The following is a 15,683-nucleotide window of genomic DNA, read 5'->3' as shown; positions in this document are numbered from 1 at the left end:
ATCATATTTTGAAAAATTCATTTCAAAATATAAATTTAAATATTGGAATGGACATTTCAAAATATAATGAAAGACTGGATTAAAAAAGGAAGTGAAGGATTCAAATGCCCACACACATTTGCATATACCATGACTTTCCATCTTCAAATTCTCTACACTCCATTTCCCTTCCCCTTTGTTCAACTAAGAAAACGTATATTCCTGCATTGAAAAAGAAAATTGAGTCAAAAGCAATTCCAAAAGTTGCGTTTCAACAAAACTACTTTGGACCAATGACCGACAAGAGAAGCATCTACCCTATAACATCACTATTTGGTAATTGGTACAGCAAGATCTAAATTTCTTTGAGGGCCATATAGGCCACCCCATCATATAAACATTTGACGAAAATATCCAAATTAGAACACTTAATAAGCAAGAGTAATGATGATTAATGATGCCCACATCAGCAAAATTTCTTTAAACAAATGGAACAAGAAAAAGAATGATGAACAAAGCTTGGTTGGAAAGCCACGCTTGTGTTAGGCTTTTTCCTATGCTTCAAGGCCCCGCCACCACACCACATGACATGACCCTTTTCTCATGTGAATGAACCATAGGCCAAAAAATGTGGCACCACCCTTAACCGTCCCACAAGGGAAAAATAAAAGAGATAAAATAAAATAAAATCTTGCAGCCTTGTTTTCTAACCGCCCTTCAATTTCATGATTCTAGATACACAGAATGATAGATGGTAGTATTTTTGTTAGTAGTTACACTTCAAGTTCTGAAAGCACCAAGGGTGACAAAAAGTTATTTTTGGATGGTGGAGACATACATAAAGTTAGAAAACTTGGGGCCCCATTGGCCTTCACTATGCCAGGTGGAATCCCTTGTGTGGATCAACTTTCACAATCTTCTTTTTTTTCTTTCTTTTGGGCATCTTTAATATGAGAGCCTTCCTTCAACTCAATTGACATTTGACTTTGGACATAGTGGAATAACGTATGAAATAGAAATTGATGTAATGCTCTCTTTTTGCCTAAACAATATACCAACACTCCATTGTTCCAACTTGTCATCTCTGCCCGCAATATGTAAATTCTAGCTTTTTGTAGTTCAGTTTCTATACATTGTTAATTTAAAAAGTTTCAAACTATTAACTAAATAAAAATCATTATAAGTTTAAATTTAATTATTATAAGTCTTATTTTATTAGGTAAAAAAAGTCAATAAACTTATCACATGTACTAATTTGTAATTGATTGATAGCATAAAAACTCTTTATTGTTGATGTATAAAATATTTTCTTCAAGTATCTTCCATATAATTTAATTGTGCTTAAAGATCGGTCAAATTTAAAATGTAATTGTCCCTCTCCTTAAGAAATGAAATCATGGTTTGCTACTTTATGAGAATTAATCCCTTCTTTTTTTGGTCTAGACCAAGGTATCTTCCATGGAAGGTAATTCTGTTTGAGTCGGGATAAGATGATTGTTATAAACGATAAAATTCTCTAAGTATTTAATTTAGTTGCATATCCAGGCTTCAAAGTTGAGATCACTTATTAAATTGAAATAATCCTACATCAATTAATTCATGTGCTCGGTGATTAATCTATTCTTTTTAATTGATGTTGAATATATTCACCTTATATAATAATATATAATTAATCATGCATGAATATTTAGCATGTGTAAGAAAGGTAACTATATAGGATAGTAATTACTATAAATCTATATTAATGACATATGACAATTGACAAGTAACACCAGCTGTGTATGCTACTAGTACTACCCACCATAACACCAAATAATACACACCTGGCCAGACAATAACAAAACTACTATTAAAAACCAAAATTGTATAACATGCACCAAAAACACAAATTATTCAAAATTATCAAGCTGGACGGTGGTTCATTCTCCGTATGGCTGAAGCAACATGGCCCCACTTTTGTGTGATCATGTTGCAGGCTGCAGACACATGAAATTGAATAATCTTTTGTAACAATAATTATTATTTTTCCTCACACATTTTTTCTGGGTCTTCTGTTGGTGCCAAGTCAGCATCTGTCGTGGAAGGAGCTAAAAAAATAAATAGTACATGGGACTATGAGAGGGAAGAAAAAGGTGGTAAGGTGAGGCCTTTAGCTTTAAAAAGTTGTTAACCACCCTGGCATATTTTCCCTATGCCTTTGTTTTTCCTTTTGAACATTCCTTTCTGCTTTCTGAAAAACTCTTCAATACACAACACCAGCATTTTTTAAGATACAATACAACAACACCACCCTTTTTATTGCATCCACCAAAAACTCTCTCCTTAATAAGCATTCATTTTCATTCATCTTGGTTGTCTAGTTCCACAAGCCACCATTTTGAGTTTCATGATAAGAAGAGTTTAGTGGTAGTAGCAGCATCATGGTGAGAATCTGAAGAAAGAAAAGAAAAAAATGAGTTTTCTTTTGTGTTTTTGTTGGTTGTTGTTGTTGATCCTTCCCACTTTTTTTTGGTGTCCGATCATGTGTGTTAACAATTACACCTTTTCTTGCCTTGTTGCGATTGGTTCAGGGAACACCTGTGAACATCATCGTTGGATCACAGGTTTGGGTTGAGGATCCTGAGGATGCATGGATTGATGGTGAGGTGACACAAATCAAAGGCAAAAATGCCACCATCATTGCCACAAATGGGAAAACTGTAAGCCTTTTTACTTGATCATGAAATTGGACTAATGAAAGTGTTGCCATTCATTGGTGAAACACTTGGAAATTTGATTAGAATTGTTCAATTTCATAGATGCAGAAATTTGCTTTTTGACTAGAATGGCATAGCTACTTTGGATCTGAATGATGGAAATGCAATAACTTGTAGAAAGAATTATATAGGATGATCCATCAACTGTAATTTTAATTCTTTTTGTTCTTTCACTGGATTTTTCTTAACCAAAGTATTGTGTGAAGTTAAATTTATAATATTATGTGATAATGCTAAAACTTGACCAGTATTTGTTCTTAGCCTGGTAGCAGAGAAAAGATAGGTAGAAAAAATAACAATACAACACCAAGGTGAAATTTCATCACAAAGGCTGCAGCCACAATTTTCACACTCACCACCAATTTAGAATCACTGGGAATTTAAGTAACAACACATTCTTATTAAGAAAAACGATCCCTCAACTGTAATTATTTTAAATAAGATTTCCAAATACAGTATAATTAAGCATTAACTAGTTACACAAATAAGATTTCCAAAGATAGGTGATTTTAGGAGAATTGATTCAGTTTTACGAGGTGATAAAGAAGCAACTATTTGTAGCTTTAAATTGTTTACGTTTTTAATGTGCATTGCATGGTTTCAACGTGAAACCAAACACACTATATTGAATCAAGCGCTTATCACTGGGCCAAAAGCTTTTCTTGTAATTGATAGTCAAGTCAACTTTTTTCCTTTTTTTTCTAAAAAAAAGAACTTAAGCTCACAAGCTTAAGAATTGTAATTTAATTGGATTCTGACACATCTCAACCTTGACTAGCCAGAATGATGGCCTAAAGTCAACAATCCCCCTCCCAGCATTGTTACTTGAAGTACAAGCATAGAGAAGCATATAAAACTAAACATTAGCAATGCCCTAAATTTCAGGTGGTGGCAGAAATTTCAAGCATATACCCCAAAGATACAGAGGCACCACCTGCAGGAGTTGATGACATGACCAAGCTAGCATACCTTCATGAGCCAGGAGTCCTGCATAACCTTGCAACTCGTTTTTCTCTCAATGAGATATATGTGAGTGACAACCAGTTAATCAAATTTCCATTCTTAATATATGCGATAGAAAAATTATATAAGTAAAAGAGAGAGAAAAATCTGACAAAAATAAATGAAATAAACAGACATATACAGGGAATATCTTAATTGCAGTGAATCCTTTTCGAAGACTGCCGCATTTGTATGACATCCATATGATGGAGCAGTACAAAGGAGCAGCATTTGGAGAGCTTAGTCCTCACCTTTTTGCTGTAGCTGACACATGTTACAGGTATATTCACATCAATGTAGAAATATATTTGGCACAAGTAAACTTGGAAAACAAATTGATTATAGAGTTGACTCAGTTAAATGTGTCAGGGCAATGATAAATGAAAATGGAAGCCAATCCATTTTGGTAAGTGGAGAGAGTGGAGCTGGTAAAACTGAGACAACGAAAATGCTCATGAGATATCTAGCATTCATGGGGGGTAGATCTGCTACAGAAGGAAGAACTGTAGAACAACAGGTTTTGGAGGTGAGTTTGAACTACCCATAAATTGTTACTTGGTTAACTCAAAATAAGGTATATGCAGTGACATTTTCACTTCTGCAGTCAAATCCAGTGTTGGAAGCATTTGGAAATGCCAAAACTGTCAAAAACAACAACTCAAGGTAAGTTGCCTAGATATTTTCTCAGGTCACATTTTCTATAACAATTCTCATTTTAGTTGATCTAATAAAATCATTGGAGTTTGTGGCAGTCGTTTTGGTAAATTTGTTGAAATTCAATTTGACAAGAATGGGAAGATTTCTGGAGCTGCAATCCGTACATATCTCCTCGAAAGATCACGAGTTTGCCAGGTCTCTGATCCAGAGAGAAACTACCATTGCTTTTACATGCTTTGTGCAGCACCACCAGAGGTGACCATTCTATAATTATCCTGAAAGGATTTCAGCAACATACATTTACCTCACAAAATCTAATAGTTAAAAGTTTCTTAATAGGATGTCAAGAAGTACAAGTTAGGGGATCCAAGGCAATTCCACTATCTTAATCAATCAAACTGTTATCAAGTATCGAATGTGGATGATGCAAAAGAATACTTGGAGACCAGAAATGCAATGGATATTGTAGGCATTAGCCAAGAAGAGCAGGTATTGGACCAGTGCATAAGTGCATCACATTCAATTGAAGCAGTGATTTGATTTTATCCAAACATTTGATCAAATAAAATTTCCCTTCACAGGATGCGATCTTCCGTGTGGTAGCCGCAATCCTCCATCTTGGAAATGTTGACTTTGTCAAAGGGAAAGAAGTTGATTCTTCCAAATTGAAAGATGATAAATCACTCTTCCACCTCCAAACAGCCGCAGATTTATTCATGTACAAGCTTTGATCCCCCTAACTGTGTAATTCCTATGCTTCAACTTTGGTGTCTCTTACCATGTTTATGTCCAGGTGTGATGCGAAAGCACTGGAAGACTCACTTTGCGAGCGTGTCATTGTAACTCCTGATGGTAACATTACCAAACCTCTTGACCCAGATGCAGCTGCTTTGAGCCGAGATGCCTTGGCAAAGACTGTCTACTCCAAATTGTTTGATTGGTAAAAACAAACTAACCAATTACACCAACATGTAACTAACCTAATTCAGTATAGGACGTTGAAAATTCAAAACCATTGATGTCTAGGAAACATACTAGTCCTTAATAACCTTATTCATAATACATTACTAAATCTTCTTTGAATTGAAGTGTTTTGCTTTTATAGCTCCTATTCAACAAACATACTTTCAGTTTTGAGACAAGGAGTGACAAATTCTAAATGCATTCTTCTAATCTGGCAGGATTGTGGACAAGATTAACAGTTCAATTGGTCAAGATTCCAATGCAGTAAGCATAATAGGAGTCCTTGATATTTATGGATTTGAAAGCTTCAAAATCAACAGGTAAACAGCATAATTATTACAAGTCAGAACTACAGTTTCTACATCTCTATTTATAATCTCATCTGTTCTCCTTTTACAGTTTTGAGCAACTATGCATCAACCTAACGAATGAGAAGTTGCAACAACATTTTAATCAGGCAAGGTTATAACTTCTAAATACAACTTGAACATCATTATTAATGCAAATAATAATATAGAAATGCATTTGTTTCAACAGCATGTATTCAAGATGGAGCAAGAAGAGTACACAAAGGAGGAAATCAATTGGAGCTATGTAGAATTTGTGGATAATCAGGATGTTCTCGATCTTATTGAGAAGGTAGTCAGAGACTTATTAATCATCATTGCTTGTGAAAGGCTTTTTCTACCAGATAAAATTGTGAAAATATTTATATGTCCTGCATGCAGAAACCAGGGGGAATTATTGCTCTTCTTGATGAAGCCTGGTATGTCATTTCTTACTCAAAAAACTGTGAACATATTAAAATGACAAAACAGATAAACATATTTGCTTATAATATGCCTGCAAAAGAATTCCTCAATACAGGAGAACATGGTGGGAGAACTTGCTTTGACAATTTTATTTCCTTGCTAAATAGGAAGCAAAAGTTATATAATAGTTGAAATTTTAATTATATTCTTGTTTTCTGCAGCATGTTCCCTAAATCAACTCATGAGACTTTTGCACAAAAGATGTACCAGACATATAAAGGACACAAGCGCTTCAGCAAGCCAAAACTTTCTCGAACAAATTTCACAATTAACCATTATGCTGGAGATGTAAGCTTGAGAAAACTCTAAAATTTTACTCGTCCATCCACTCAGAAAATTAAAACTACTAATTTATTGTCATGGAACCTTTTGATGCACAGGTCACATATCAAGCAGATTATTTTCTTGATAAAAACAAAGATTATGTTGTAGCAGAGCATCAAGCTCTTTTATGTGCTTCCAAGTGTTCATTTGTTGCTAATATCTTCCCTCCTTTACCAGAGGAGACATCAAAGCAATCAAAATTCTCTTCCATTGGTTCACAATTTAAGGTAAACCAGTACAATTTCAACATTGAAAAATTGGCCAGTTCCATCTATTTCTAGAAATAATCAACCCATGAATTTCTTCTGAATCAAATCTTAATACACAGCAACAACTGCAATCTCTCATGGAGACACTGAACACAACAGAGCCGCATTACATAAGATGTGTGAAACCAAATACAGTTCTGCAGCCAGGAATCTTTGAGAACTTCAATGTCTTGAACCAACTAAGATGTGGGGTAAGTTTAATTTTCATATTATCTCTGAAATGTATGGTGATTCAGCGAATCTGAGAAAGTTTCCCACCAATAAAATTCACATCACAACCCTTTCAGGGAGTACTTGAGGCAATAAGGATTAGTTGTGCTGGATATCCAACAAAAAGGACATTTGAAGAATTTCTTGATCGCTTTGGAATGCTAGTTCCTGATGTCCTTGATGGGTATAGATTATTCTAGTCTACAAGAAAATGGAAATGAAATGATTTTTTTTCTTTTTCTTTTTCTTTTTACTTATATTGCATTCACACACCTTCAAGAAAATAGAGCAAGAAGCATGAATCAAAGATGTAATGCAATTCTTTTTGGCTAAACTTCTTAAAGCATCACTTGACAATAACAAATCAGAACAATCAATGTAGCAGCTCATATTATAGAGAATCAATTCAGGATCACTTGAAAATAAATATCATATCTATATCTCTTATTGTCAAGTCCTATAAAATATAAGTTAAGCTTCATACACCCATATGTTAAATAATGCTTTCTTCTGTGCAGCTCTGATGAGAAAAAGGCATCTATGGCCATCTGTGATAAGATGGGTTTAAAAGGCTATCAAGTAAGTCCATGCATGGAAAAAGATGTCATATGGAAGCAAAAGGAATGATTGTCCATAAAATTTCAGGAATTTGTGTTATAATCACTAATGCTTTTTCCTCTTGATGTTTCAATCAGATGGGGAAAACAAAGGTATTTCTCAGAGCTGGTCAGATGGCTGAATTAGATGCACGACGAGCCGAAGTCTTAGCTAAAGCGGCCAAACTCATACAGAGACAAATCCGAACACATTTAACGAGAAAGGAGTTTATCACCTTGAGAAAGGCCACTATTCATATCCAAAAGATTTGGAGAGGTCACATTTTTTCACCAAAAAGACTTGCATTTTTAGTCATGTCCTTCTTTTTCTTAAGTGCATCATTGTTATGGTTCTGTTCTGGAAATAACAGGAGTTTTTATTTTGTTGGCTTTATTTTTTCAGCTAAACTTGCACGTAAACTCTATGAGAATATGAGGAGGGAAGCAGCTTCTATCAGGATACAGAAACACGTGCGTGCACACAGAGCAAGAATGAATTATACAACGTTACAAGCATCAGCTATAGTTATTCAATCAGGTTTGAGAGCATTAGCAGCAAGAAATGAATATAGGTACAGAAGAAGAACAAAGGCTTCAACAAAAATTCAGGTAAATACATCTGTAGAAAGAATATCTAACACTAACATAGATCATGATTCATGACATGCTTAATGAAAAAATTTGGAATCCAAAATATGATTTTTCATTGAAAAATTCATCAAAGTTTCATCAATAAAAACTTGGAATCTACTTTAGATACTTTAGATGAGTCTGACAGTATGCATAATAGGAAATTACATATCTTCTCTTTTATATTGATAATTTTAATTATTTCATTTCATGTTACAGACACAATGGAGAAGAGCCCAAGCTCTTTCTGGTTACAAACAGCAGAAGAAAGCAACTGTTGCACTTCAATGTCTATGGAGAGCTAAAGTAGCAAGGAAAGAGCTCAGAAAGCTTCGGATGGTAACTTCTATTTTTATGTATCATTTTCTATAATTTAATGCCAATTATTTTAGCATATCTACAAGAAAAAAATGTTTCAAAAGTAGAGCCATGGTAACAATTTTAAGTTGCTTTGCAGGCTGCAAGAGAAACTGGGGCACTTAAGGAAGCAAAGGACAAGTTGGAGAAGCGTGTTGAGGAGCTTACATGGCGACTGGATATTGAAAAGCACATGAGGGTAGAGAATTTCAACTAGTTCTCCTTGATAAATACCAAACGGATTCAAATGAAATATTAATGCCAGTAAAATTGAACAGCATAATTATCAATCAGAATAAGCTTTTTTGTAACAGTTTTTAATCAGTTATTAATTCAGTGCACACTATTCAAGATAGTAGTGAAAAAAAAAACCTTGATTCTTTCATAAAGCATTTTATCCACCCCATCTAAATCTGGAAAAAATAACTTGCAGACAGATCTTGAAGAAGCTAAAGGGCAAGAGATTGCAAAATTGCAAAATGCTTTACAAGAAATGCAAGGTCAGTTAGATGAAGCCCATGCTGCAATTATACATGAGAGAGAAGCAGCAAAAATAGCAATTGAACAAGCACCACCAGTAATTAAAGAGGTACCTGTTGTGGACAACACAAAGCTAGATTTACTGACAAATAAAAATGAGGAGTTGGAGGTAAATCTAAAACTTTGTCTCCTATATATTTAGAAAATTTTACTTTGAGCATGAAAATGGTGGAACAATCAAATTACATTAAGTAAAAGTTCTGGTAATTTATTAAAGAAAAAGGTAACAGTTCCAGTTTGTTATTGACATGTTACAATAAAAGAAGATTGGCCATTTAGTAGTATCTGAAAAAGTGGTTAACAATGTAGATTTCAAGACCATTCATAGATAAAGAAAGTAGAAACTACCTTATGTAAGAAAACATATGTTTTCACTCATTTTTGGCAAGGTAGTAAACACTGCAAATGCAGCTATAATTATATGGGGCATATAAAGCATACCATGTAACTGGATTTGATTCTGACAGCAATGGTAATCCATCAAATAATATTGTAAAGAGCAGGAGAAAAAGTTAACTTGAAAAGTAAAGATATAAATATTATGCACTGTCACAGTTGCATACAAACAGCTCAGCATATATAAAAACTTTGCAGTTGACACTTTATATGATGACAAATACCTAAATTGAAGTTCTGAAAATACAGACTGAAGTAGAAGAGCTGAAAAACAAGATTAAAGACTTTGAAGAAAGGTTCTCAGAAGTCGAGAACGAGAACCAAGAAAGGCTGAAAGAGGCAGAAGAAGCACAGCTTAAAGCAACACAACTTCAGGAGACTATTGAAAGGTTGTTAAGTAATAATTAGCCACAATATCTCTTCCACCATAACTGGCATTGACCATCTATTCTTTATTACTCCAGATTAGAATTGAGTTTGTCAAACCTTGAGTCTGAGAACCAGGTTCTATGCCAGAAGGCTTTGGAAGAATCAAAAAATGAAGAACTCTTTGAAGAGATCAAAATGTAAGATCTAATATATTATTCACATCATTTTTAATATTTCTATGTTTCAGTGATATTTAGCTGCCATGGACAATTACTAGAGCATGGCTGCAGTTGAGTGTAGCTAATAAAAACTTTATGTGCATATTTGAGGTCCCTTCATTTAGGGTTAGATGTTTTGATGGACACAACTCCCTTAGCAAAAGAGGATACACAAATGGTACACCAAAATGAGCCTGGTGTAGGTCCAGTATTTGTTCATGAAATAGATTTTAAAAAATCAGATGATAACAACATAACTATGGATATTATGATAAACTGTTCCTTCCTTTCATTTTATAAGTTTTTAATTCACTGCATTTATATGGTTACTTTGCATTTGGTACCTTCTGTAGGTAATGAAGTAAATAGTTTCAGGGAAGATTGAAAATTTTTCAACAAATAAATTCAACTCCATAACACAAGCCATAATATGCTTCTCTGTTGTGCTACTTATGTGGCTTACACATCACTAATGGCACTAAACTAAAAATAAATTTAGGAAGTAATAGAATTGTGTAAGAGCCATGTCCAAGAGTGTGGCCTTTTAGTAGTGACCTATTTGTCCAAAGATATCTATGCTCTTTAAACTCATGGCCCTCTTGATTATATACCTCCTTAAAATTGTTTCATGTCTGTTCTAACCTTTTATAACCATTTTTTGTGTTTGTCCTGGCCCTTTCCTTTTATTTTGGGCCTTTTAATTTTTTTGGCTAGTCTCTTTTTTAATTTTTTTAGGCTTTTAAGTTCCAAGTGAGAGCCTTTAGCTTGAATAGCCTATTTGTCCAAAAATATCTAGGCACTTCAGGCTCAATGTGGGACTTATTCTCTAATAGGAAGGAATAAAGAAGCATAAAACTGAAAGTAACATATACATGCCATTAAAATAGTAAAATTTTCATGTTGTCTCTAGCCTCAAGGATCAGATAGCAAATCTAGAATCAGAGAATGAATCCCTACGGAGGCAGGCAGCGGCTGTTGCTTTCGAGCAGAAAGTTCATCCAGAAAAAATAGAATCAGACCATTCAGCAGCTTCTTTGGAGCAGAAAGTTCAACCAGAAAAAATAGAACCAGGCCATTCAGCAACTGCTTTAGAGCAGAAAGTTAATCCAGAAAAAATAGAACCAGTCCATTCAGCAACTGCTTTGGAGCAGAAAGTTCATCCAGAAAAAATAGAACCAGATCATTCAGCAGCTGCTCTAGAGCAGAAAGTTCATCCAGAAAAAATAGAACCAGACCATGAAGTTGCTGTTGCAGAGAAAATGCAAGTGCAACCAAGAGTTATTGCAGATAATATGACTTCACAAATCAAGGTATGCTACTGAAAGTTTTTCCTTTTAGAATTATTTCACTATGTATCATTTATCTTTTATGATGTTGCAGAATTTGGATAATGGAAGTTCAACCGAGGAAGAATGGCAAGCAAGAAAAGTATTTTAGAATTTACCTCATTTCTTCTTTAAGAATTCCTGGCTATGTAATCAATAACAGTATGTTAATTTCAAATAAAAAATTGTGTTTACAGGAACCGAGAGCACCAGTCTTCTTGCTTACTAAACAAAGATCACTCACAGATAGGCAACAGGTATGTCTTAAAGACAAGACCAAGTCAGGGAAAGTCATGCAGTTTCACACAAATATATATGGTGCTTACAGTTTCCATATCTCTTATAAACAGGAAAGTCATGATGCACTGCTCAAGTGTCTTACGGAAGATAAGCGATTTGAGAAAAACAGACCAGCTGTTGCTTGTATTGTATATAAATCACTTCTTCATTGGAGATCCCTTGAAGCAGAAAAGACTCATATTTTTGATAAAATTACACATGCTATCCGATCATCTATAGAGGTAGTATTCTGCAAGAACTTTAGTACATTGACAAAGATTAAGGAATTCTAAATAAAACATCATCATTTCAACCTAAATGTAATCACTCATATTATTGTGTGAAAGTAACTTGGATTTTATGTTCTGGCAGAGTCAAGAAGGAATCCATGATCTAGCCTACTGGCTTTCAACAACATCAACACTTCTGTTTTATCTACAATGTACAATGAAGGCCAGCAATACAACTAAGGCAGTGTCACGTAATCGAAACTCGCCCGCCTCTTTGTTTGGCAAAATGGCACAAGTGAGCTTTTCAATAGTGCAAGTTTTCAATGCATTAAATCAATGTTAAAATATAATGGTGCTTGATATGCAAATTCAGGGTTTACGTTCATCTTCAATGGGCTTGGGGATTTCAAGTGGCTACAGTGGAATGGTGGACAAGACAAATGGTCAATCTAAAGTAGAAGCCAAGTACCCGGCAATTCTGTTTAAGCAACATTTAACTGCATATGTTGAGAAGATATATGGAATGATCCGTGATAGTTTAAAGAAAGAGATTAGCCCCTTCTTAAATCTGTGTATACAGGTAAGCATCACATGTTTAAGATCAAACTCCAAAGTACAACAGAAAGTTAGGTATTGGCCGATTTGGTAAATCTTTTATCCCCATTGGCAGGCACCAAGATCCATAAGGACTAGATCAATAAGAGGGTCATCCAGAAACATCCATTCAAATATTGTTGCAAAACAACAGGCATTGCATATGTACTGGAAAGGCATTGTGGACAAGCTAGATACTGCCTTGCGTATATTGTCTGATAACTATGTAAGCATGAATTACTCTCTTAATGTTTGTTTGTCTGGTTTGTACTTATCAGAGAAGATATTTTTCAATATTCTACATCTTGTAACTTCAGGTTCCTCCCATCATAACAAGGAAGATATTTAGTCAGGTTTTCTCATTCATGAATGTCCAGCTCTTTAATAGGTGAACAGAGTTTTCATTCAATTAATTGCACTAAACATCTTGGAGTAGTAAATGCTTATTCAGTTTAATATGAATTCTCATTATGTTTTGAAAACTTTGGTGTTGCAGTTTGTTGCTTCGCCGTGAGTGTTGTTCCTTTAGCAATGGAGAATATTTGAAGGCAGGTTTGCATGAGTTGGAACTATGGTGTCTTAAAGCAACAGACCAGGTAACTTAATAAATTTGCCACAACCTATGCCTAGACTAAAAAGGCAAAAGTGCAAGAAACACATTTCCTACATCTTTTTTATCTTTTGTATTTGGTTTATTTTGCAGTTTGCTGGATCATCTTGGGATGAGCTCAAACACATACGCCAGGCTGTGGGCTTTCTGGTATACTTTCTTGGATCAAGATTAAAGAAAATGCATTCTTTCATTACCCTTTCCTCAATATTCAATTTTTAAAATGTTTTTTTAATGCAGGTTTTGCATCAAAAGACCCAAAAATCTTTGGAGGAGATCACAAATGAGCTCTGCCCGGTAACTTAACTAACTCATCTATCATGGACACACAATGCACATTTAGTATCTTACATAGTTTCTACCTTGAACCTATTTGGATTAAAGTAGATTTTGTCTAACTTTTAGATCTCTATTAAGAATAAGTTTTTACTTTATATTTTAATTATCTAAATAATATATTAAAAGTACCAAGAAAAGAGGATGATTCTAACTCTTATTATTGTAATGTTTTTCTTGTTTATTGTTCTTATATCAGGTGTTAAGTATTCCACAAATATATCGTATAGGAACTATGTTCTGGGATGACAAGTATGGAGCACATGGATTATCTGCAGAAGTAAGTCCTTGTCTCCTCAACCTTGATTAGCTATACTGCTTTTTTGTGTACAGCTTTTCCAACCTTTCAAAATTCATTTGAATATGATGACAAATTGACAATTAGCAAACATTTTTGCTTCAAAATGAATTATAGCTTTCAAAGAAACTAACATGTTTCTGAAGCAAAGAAACTCTGAAACTGGAAGTCAAACTATTACTTCAGTTAAAATATTTCACTTAACAGATTTGCATCATAACTGATTGTTACATTAATGTAGAAAAATGAAAGACAACAAAGGAAGGAGCAATACTTTAAAAAAATATTGATAATCAACCTCCAATAATCAGATTAAAAACTGTAGAGAGATAGTAAACTTTATTGAGGTGGTCCATAAAAATTTAGTTGCATTAGAACGAGTAATCACAAAACAGAAGAAATCATATTTCTATATAGGAAATAGAACCACTCTATTTATATCCTAACATCAAAACTATCAAAACAACTGAGTGGCACATAGTTCCCAACTAGAGTACATGCAGCAAGAATTAATACAACAGGCATGCATTAAATTAATTACAATCATAACTTCATTTTGCATTAGATGACCTCATCACACATGATAACAAAGATCTTGAAAATCTTTTTTTCCCCTTCCGACTATTGTTTTTACAGGTCATTAGCAGAATGAGAGTGATTATGACAGAAGACTCAATAAACATACACAACAGCTCATTCCTTCTAGAGGTGGATTCCAGGTAATTAACTATTAACATGCTTCTAGACCTATTCCCCTTTTTTCATTCCAAATCCAAAGTCACTTCTTAGTCAATAGAAACACATTTTGCTGATAGAATTTTGCACTGGTTTCTTTTACAAAACTCAGCATACCATTCTTAATGGAGGAGATGTTCCGGTCAATGAGTGACATCCGCCTATCAGACATGGATGTGGATCCACCACCAATCCTCAGGCAAAGATCTGACTTCCAATTCTTGTTGCAACAAATGGATAGTGACTCTCAGTGAGCTAGTGAAAGTTTGGTGCTGATATTAGTTATAGTTTCTGATTTGTATTGATTTAATTTGGGTTTGGTGTGGAGAGAGTAATTGAGTGGTGAGGTGAAGAATTGTAATTAGTTTATTTATTCTAATTTTTTACATTTGTTTTTGGGAAGATCCCAATTTTGTTGGTTATTCTTGTAAGGCTTCTTGTCAAGGAATGCCACAGCGAATTTTGCCATTGTTGTATGAAGTTACTTCAAAAAGTAATGAAATGAAGGAAAGTTTGGCTTTAGTTCACTGTAGTAAAATTTAACAAGATATTGATCCAGAAGATCACTTTAGTCTGTTAGAATTTGTCCAATGGAAGAAAAAGAATATGAAACCTATTAGAAGGGAGCAATTCTGGATCTCATATATAAGAGTTCCCAATGAAAATATTTATACTTGTGCTTTCGGCTCATCATCAGTAAGGATACACGACCAACCCAACTAAAGCTTATGCTTTAGGCTCATCAGCAAAAAAAAATATTTTGTATAAGTATTTATAAAATAAAAAGGATCTCATATGTTAATAAAAAAAGTCACATATGTTAGTAAAAAGTCCAACATATTTAAAATAAAAAATTTCTTTTAAAATTTGCGTTAGATTTTTCTTATTTTTTTTTTCAACTAAAAAAGGTCTTGCTTATTTTTGGGTCGGCACCGAAAGGATACAACAGTCATTTTATCCATCATCACAAGACTTGTAACCTTTTACTTAGTACTACATGTATACGGAAGGTAAATTATTTTTCCAAAAACTAATTAAATGCACATTTGGGAATAGCTTGGGGATTTAATGTGCTCGAAACGAGCATAAATAAGCATTCAGTAACAAATAAAAATATCAGGAGCACGAAGTGAAAGCCCATGCTTTTTCAACTTAAGCCAGAAAGAGGAAGAGCTACAAATTATATATAAAAAAATTA

The 15,683-nt window shown here is 34.0% G+C and overlaps 1 protein-coding gene across 1 annotated transcript; it reads left to right on the top strand.

Moving 5' to 3' along the window:
• Positions 1-2,138: 2,138 nt before the first annotated feature.
• Positions 2,139-15,007, top strand: LOC114422043 (myosin-12-like). The gene is made up of 40 exons (XM_028388220.1): positions 2,139-2,402; positions 2,550-2,678; positions 3,621-3,764; positions 3,872-4,017; positions 4,107-4,263; positions 4,342-4,400; positions 4,490-4,649; positions 4,734-4,883; positions 4,976-5,112; positions 5,188-5,334; positions 5,576-5,677; positions 5,757-5,814; positions 5,895-5,996; positions 6,086-6,123; positions 6,331-6,457; positions 6,550-6,720; positions 6,822-6,953; positions 7,050-7,156; positions 7,491-7,551; positions 7,668-7,845; positions 7,972-8,177; positions 8,418-8,537; positions 8,656-8,754; positions 8,989-9,204; positions 9,741-9,880; positions 9,956-10,057; positions 10,989-11,388; positions 11,459-11,506; positions 11,601-11,660; positions 11,754-11,924; positions 12,055-12,207; positions 12,286-12,492; positions 12,583-12,732; positions 12,824-12,894; positions 13,003-13,102; positions 13,210-13,266; positions 13,357-13,413; positions 13,652-13,732; positions 14,387-14,469; positions 14,598-15,007. The coding sequence occupies exons 1-40, from the start codon at positions 2,400-2,402 to the stop codon at positions 14,737-14,739; spliced, it is 4,971 nt and encodes a 1,656-aa protein (XP_028244021.1). The 5' UTR covers positions 2,139-2,399; the 3' UTR covers positions 14,740-15,007.
• The last annotated feature ends 676 nt before the right edge of the window (positions 15,008-15,683 follow it).

This window comes from Glycine soja, chromosome 8 (genome assembly GCF_004193775.1).
Source record: "Glycine soja cultivar W05 chromosome 8, ASM419377v2, whole genome shotgun sequence".
Classification (NCBI taxonomy): Eukaryota; Viridiplantae; Streptophyta; class Magnoliopsida; order Fabales; family Fabaceae; genus Glycine; species Glycine soja.
The sequence above is the reverse complement of the archived record's forward strand: the minus strand, read 5'-3'. Positions and strand labels throughout refer to the sequence as shown.

Bases quoted from the DNA above. Each gene is read 5' to 3' on its own strand.
- LOC114422043 (XM_028388220.1), top strand. The intron at 4,401-4,489 runs GTAAGTTGCCTA...AGTTTGTGGCAG, and splicing joins GTCAAAAACAACAACTCAAG to TCGTTTTGGTAAATTTGTTG. The intron at 8,755-8,988 runs GTAGAGAATTTC...AATAACTTGCAG, and splicing joins ATATTGAAAAGCACATGAGG to ACAGATCTTGAAGAAGCTAA.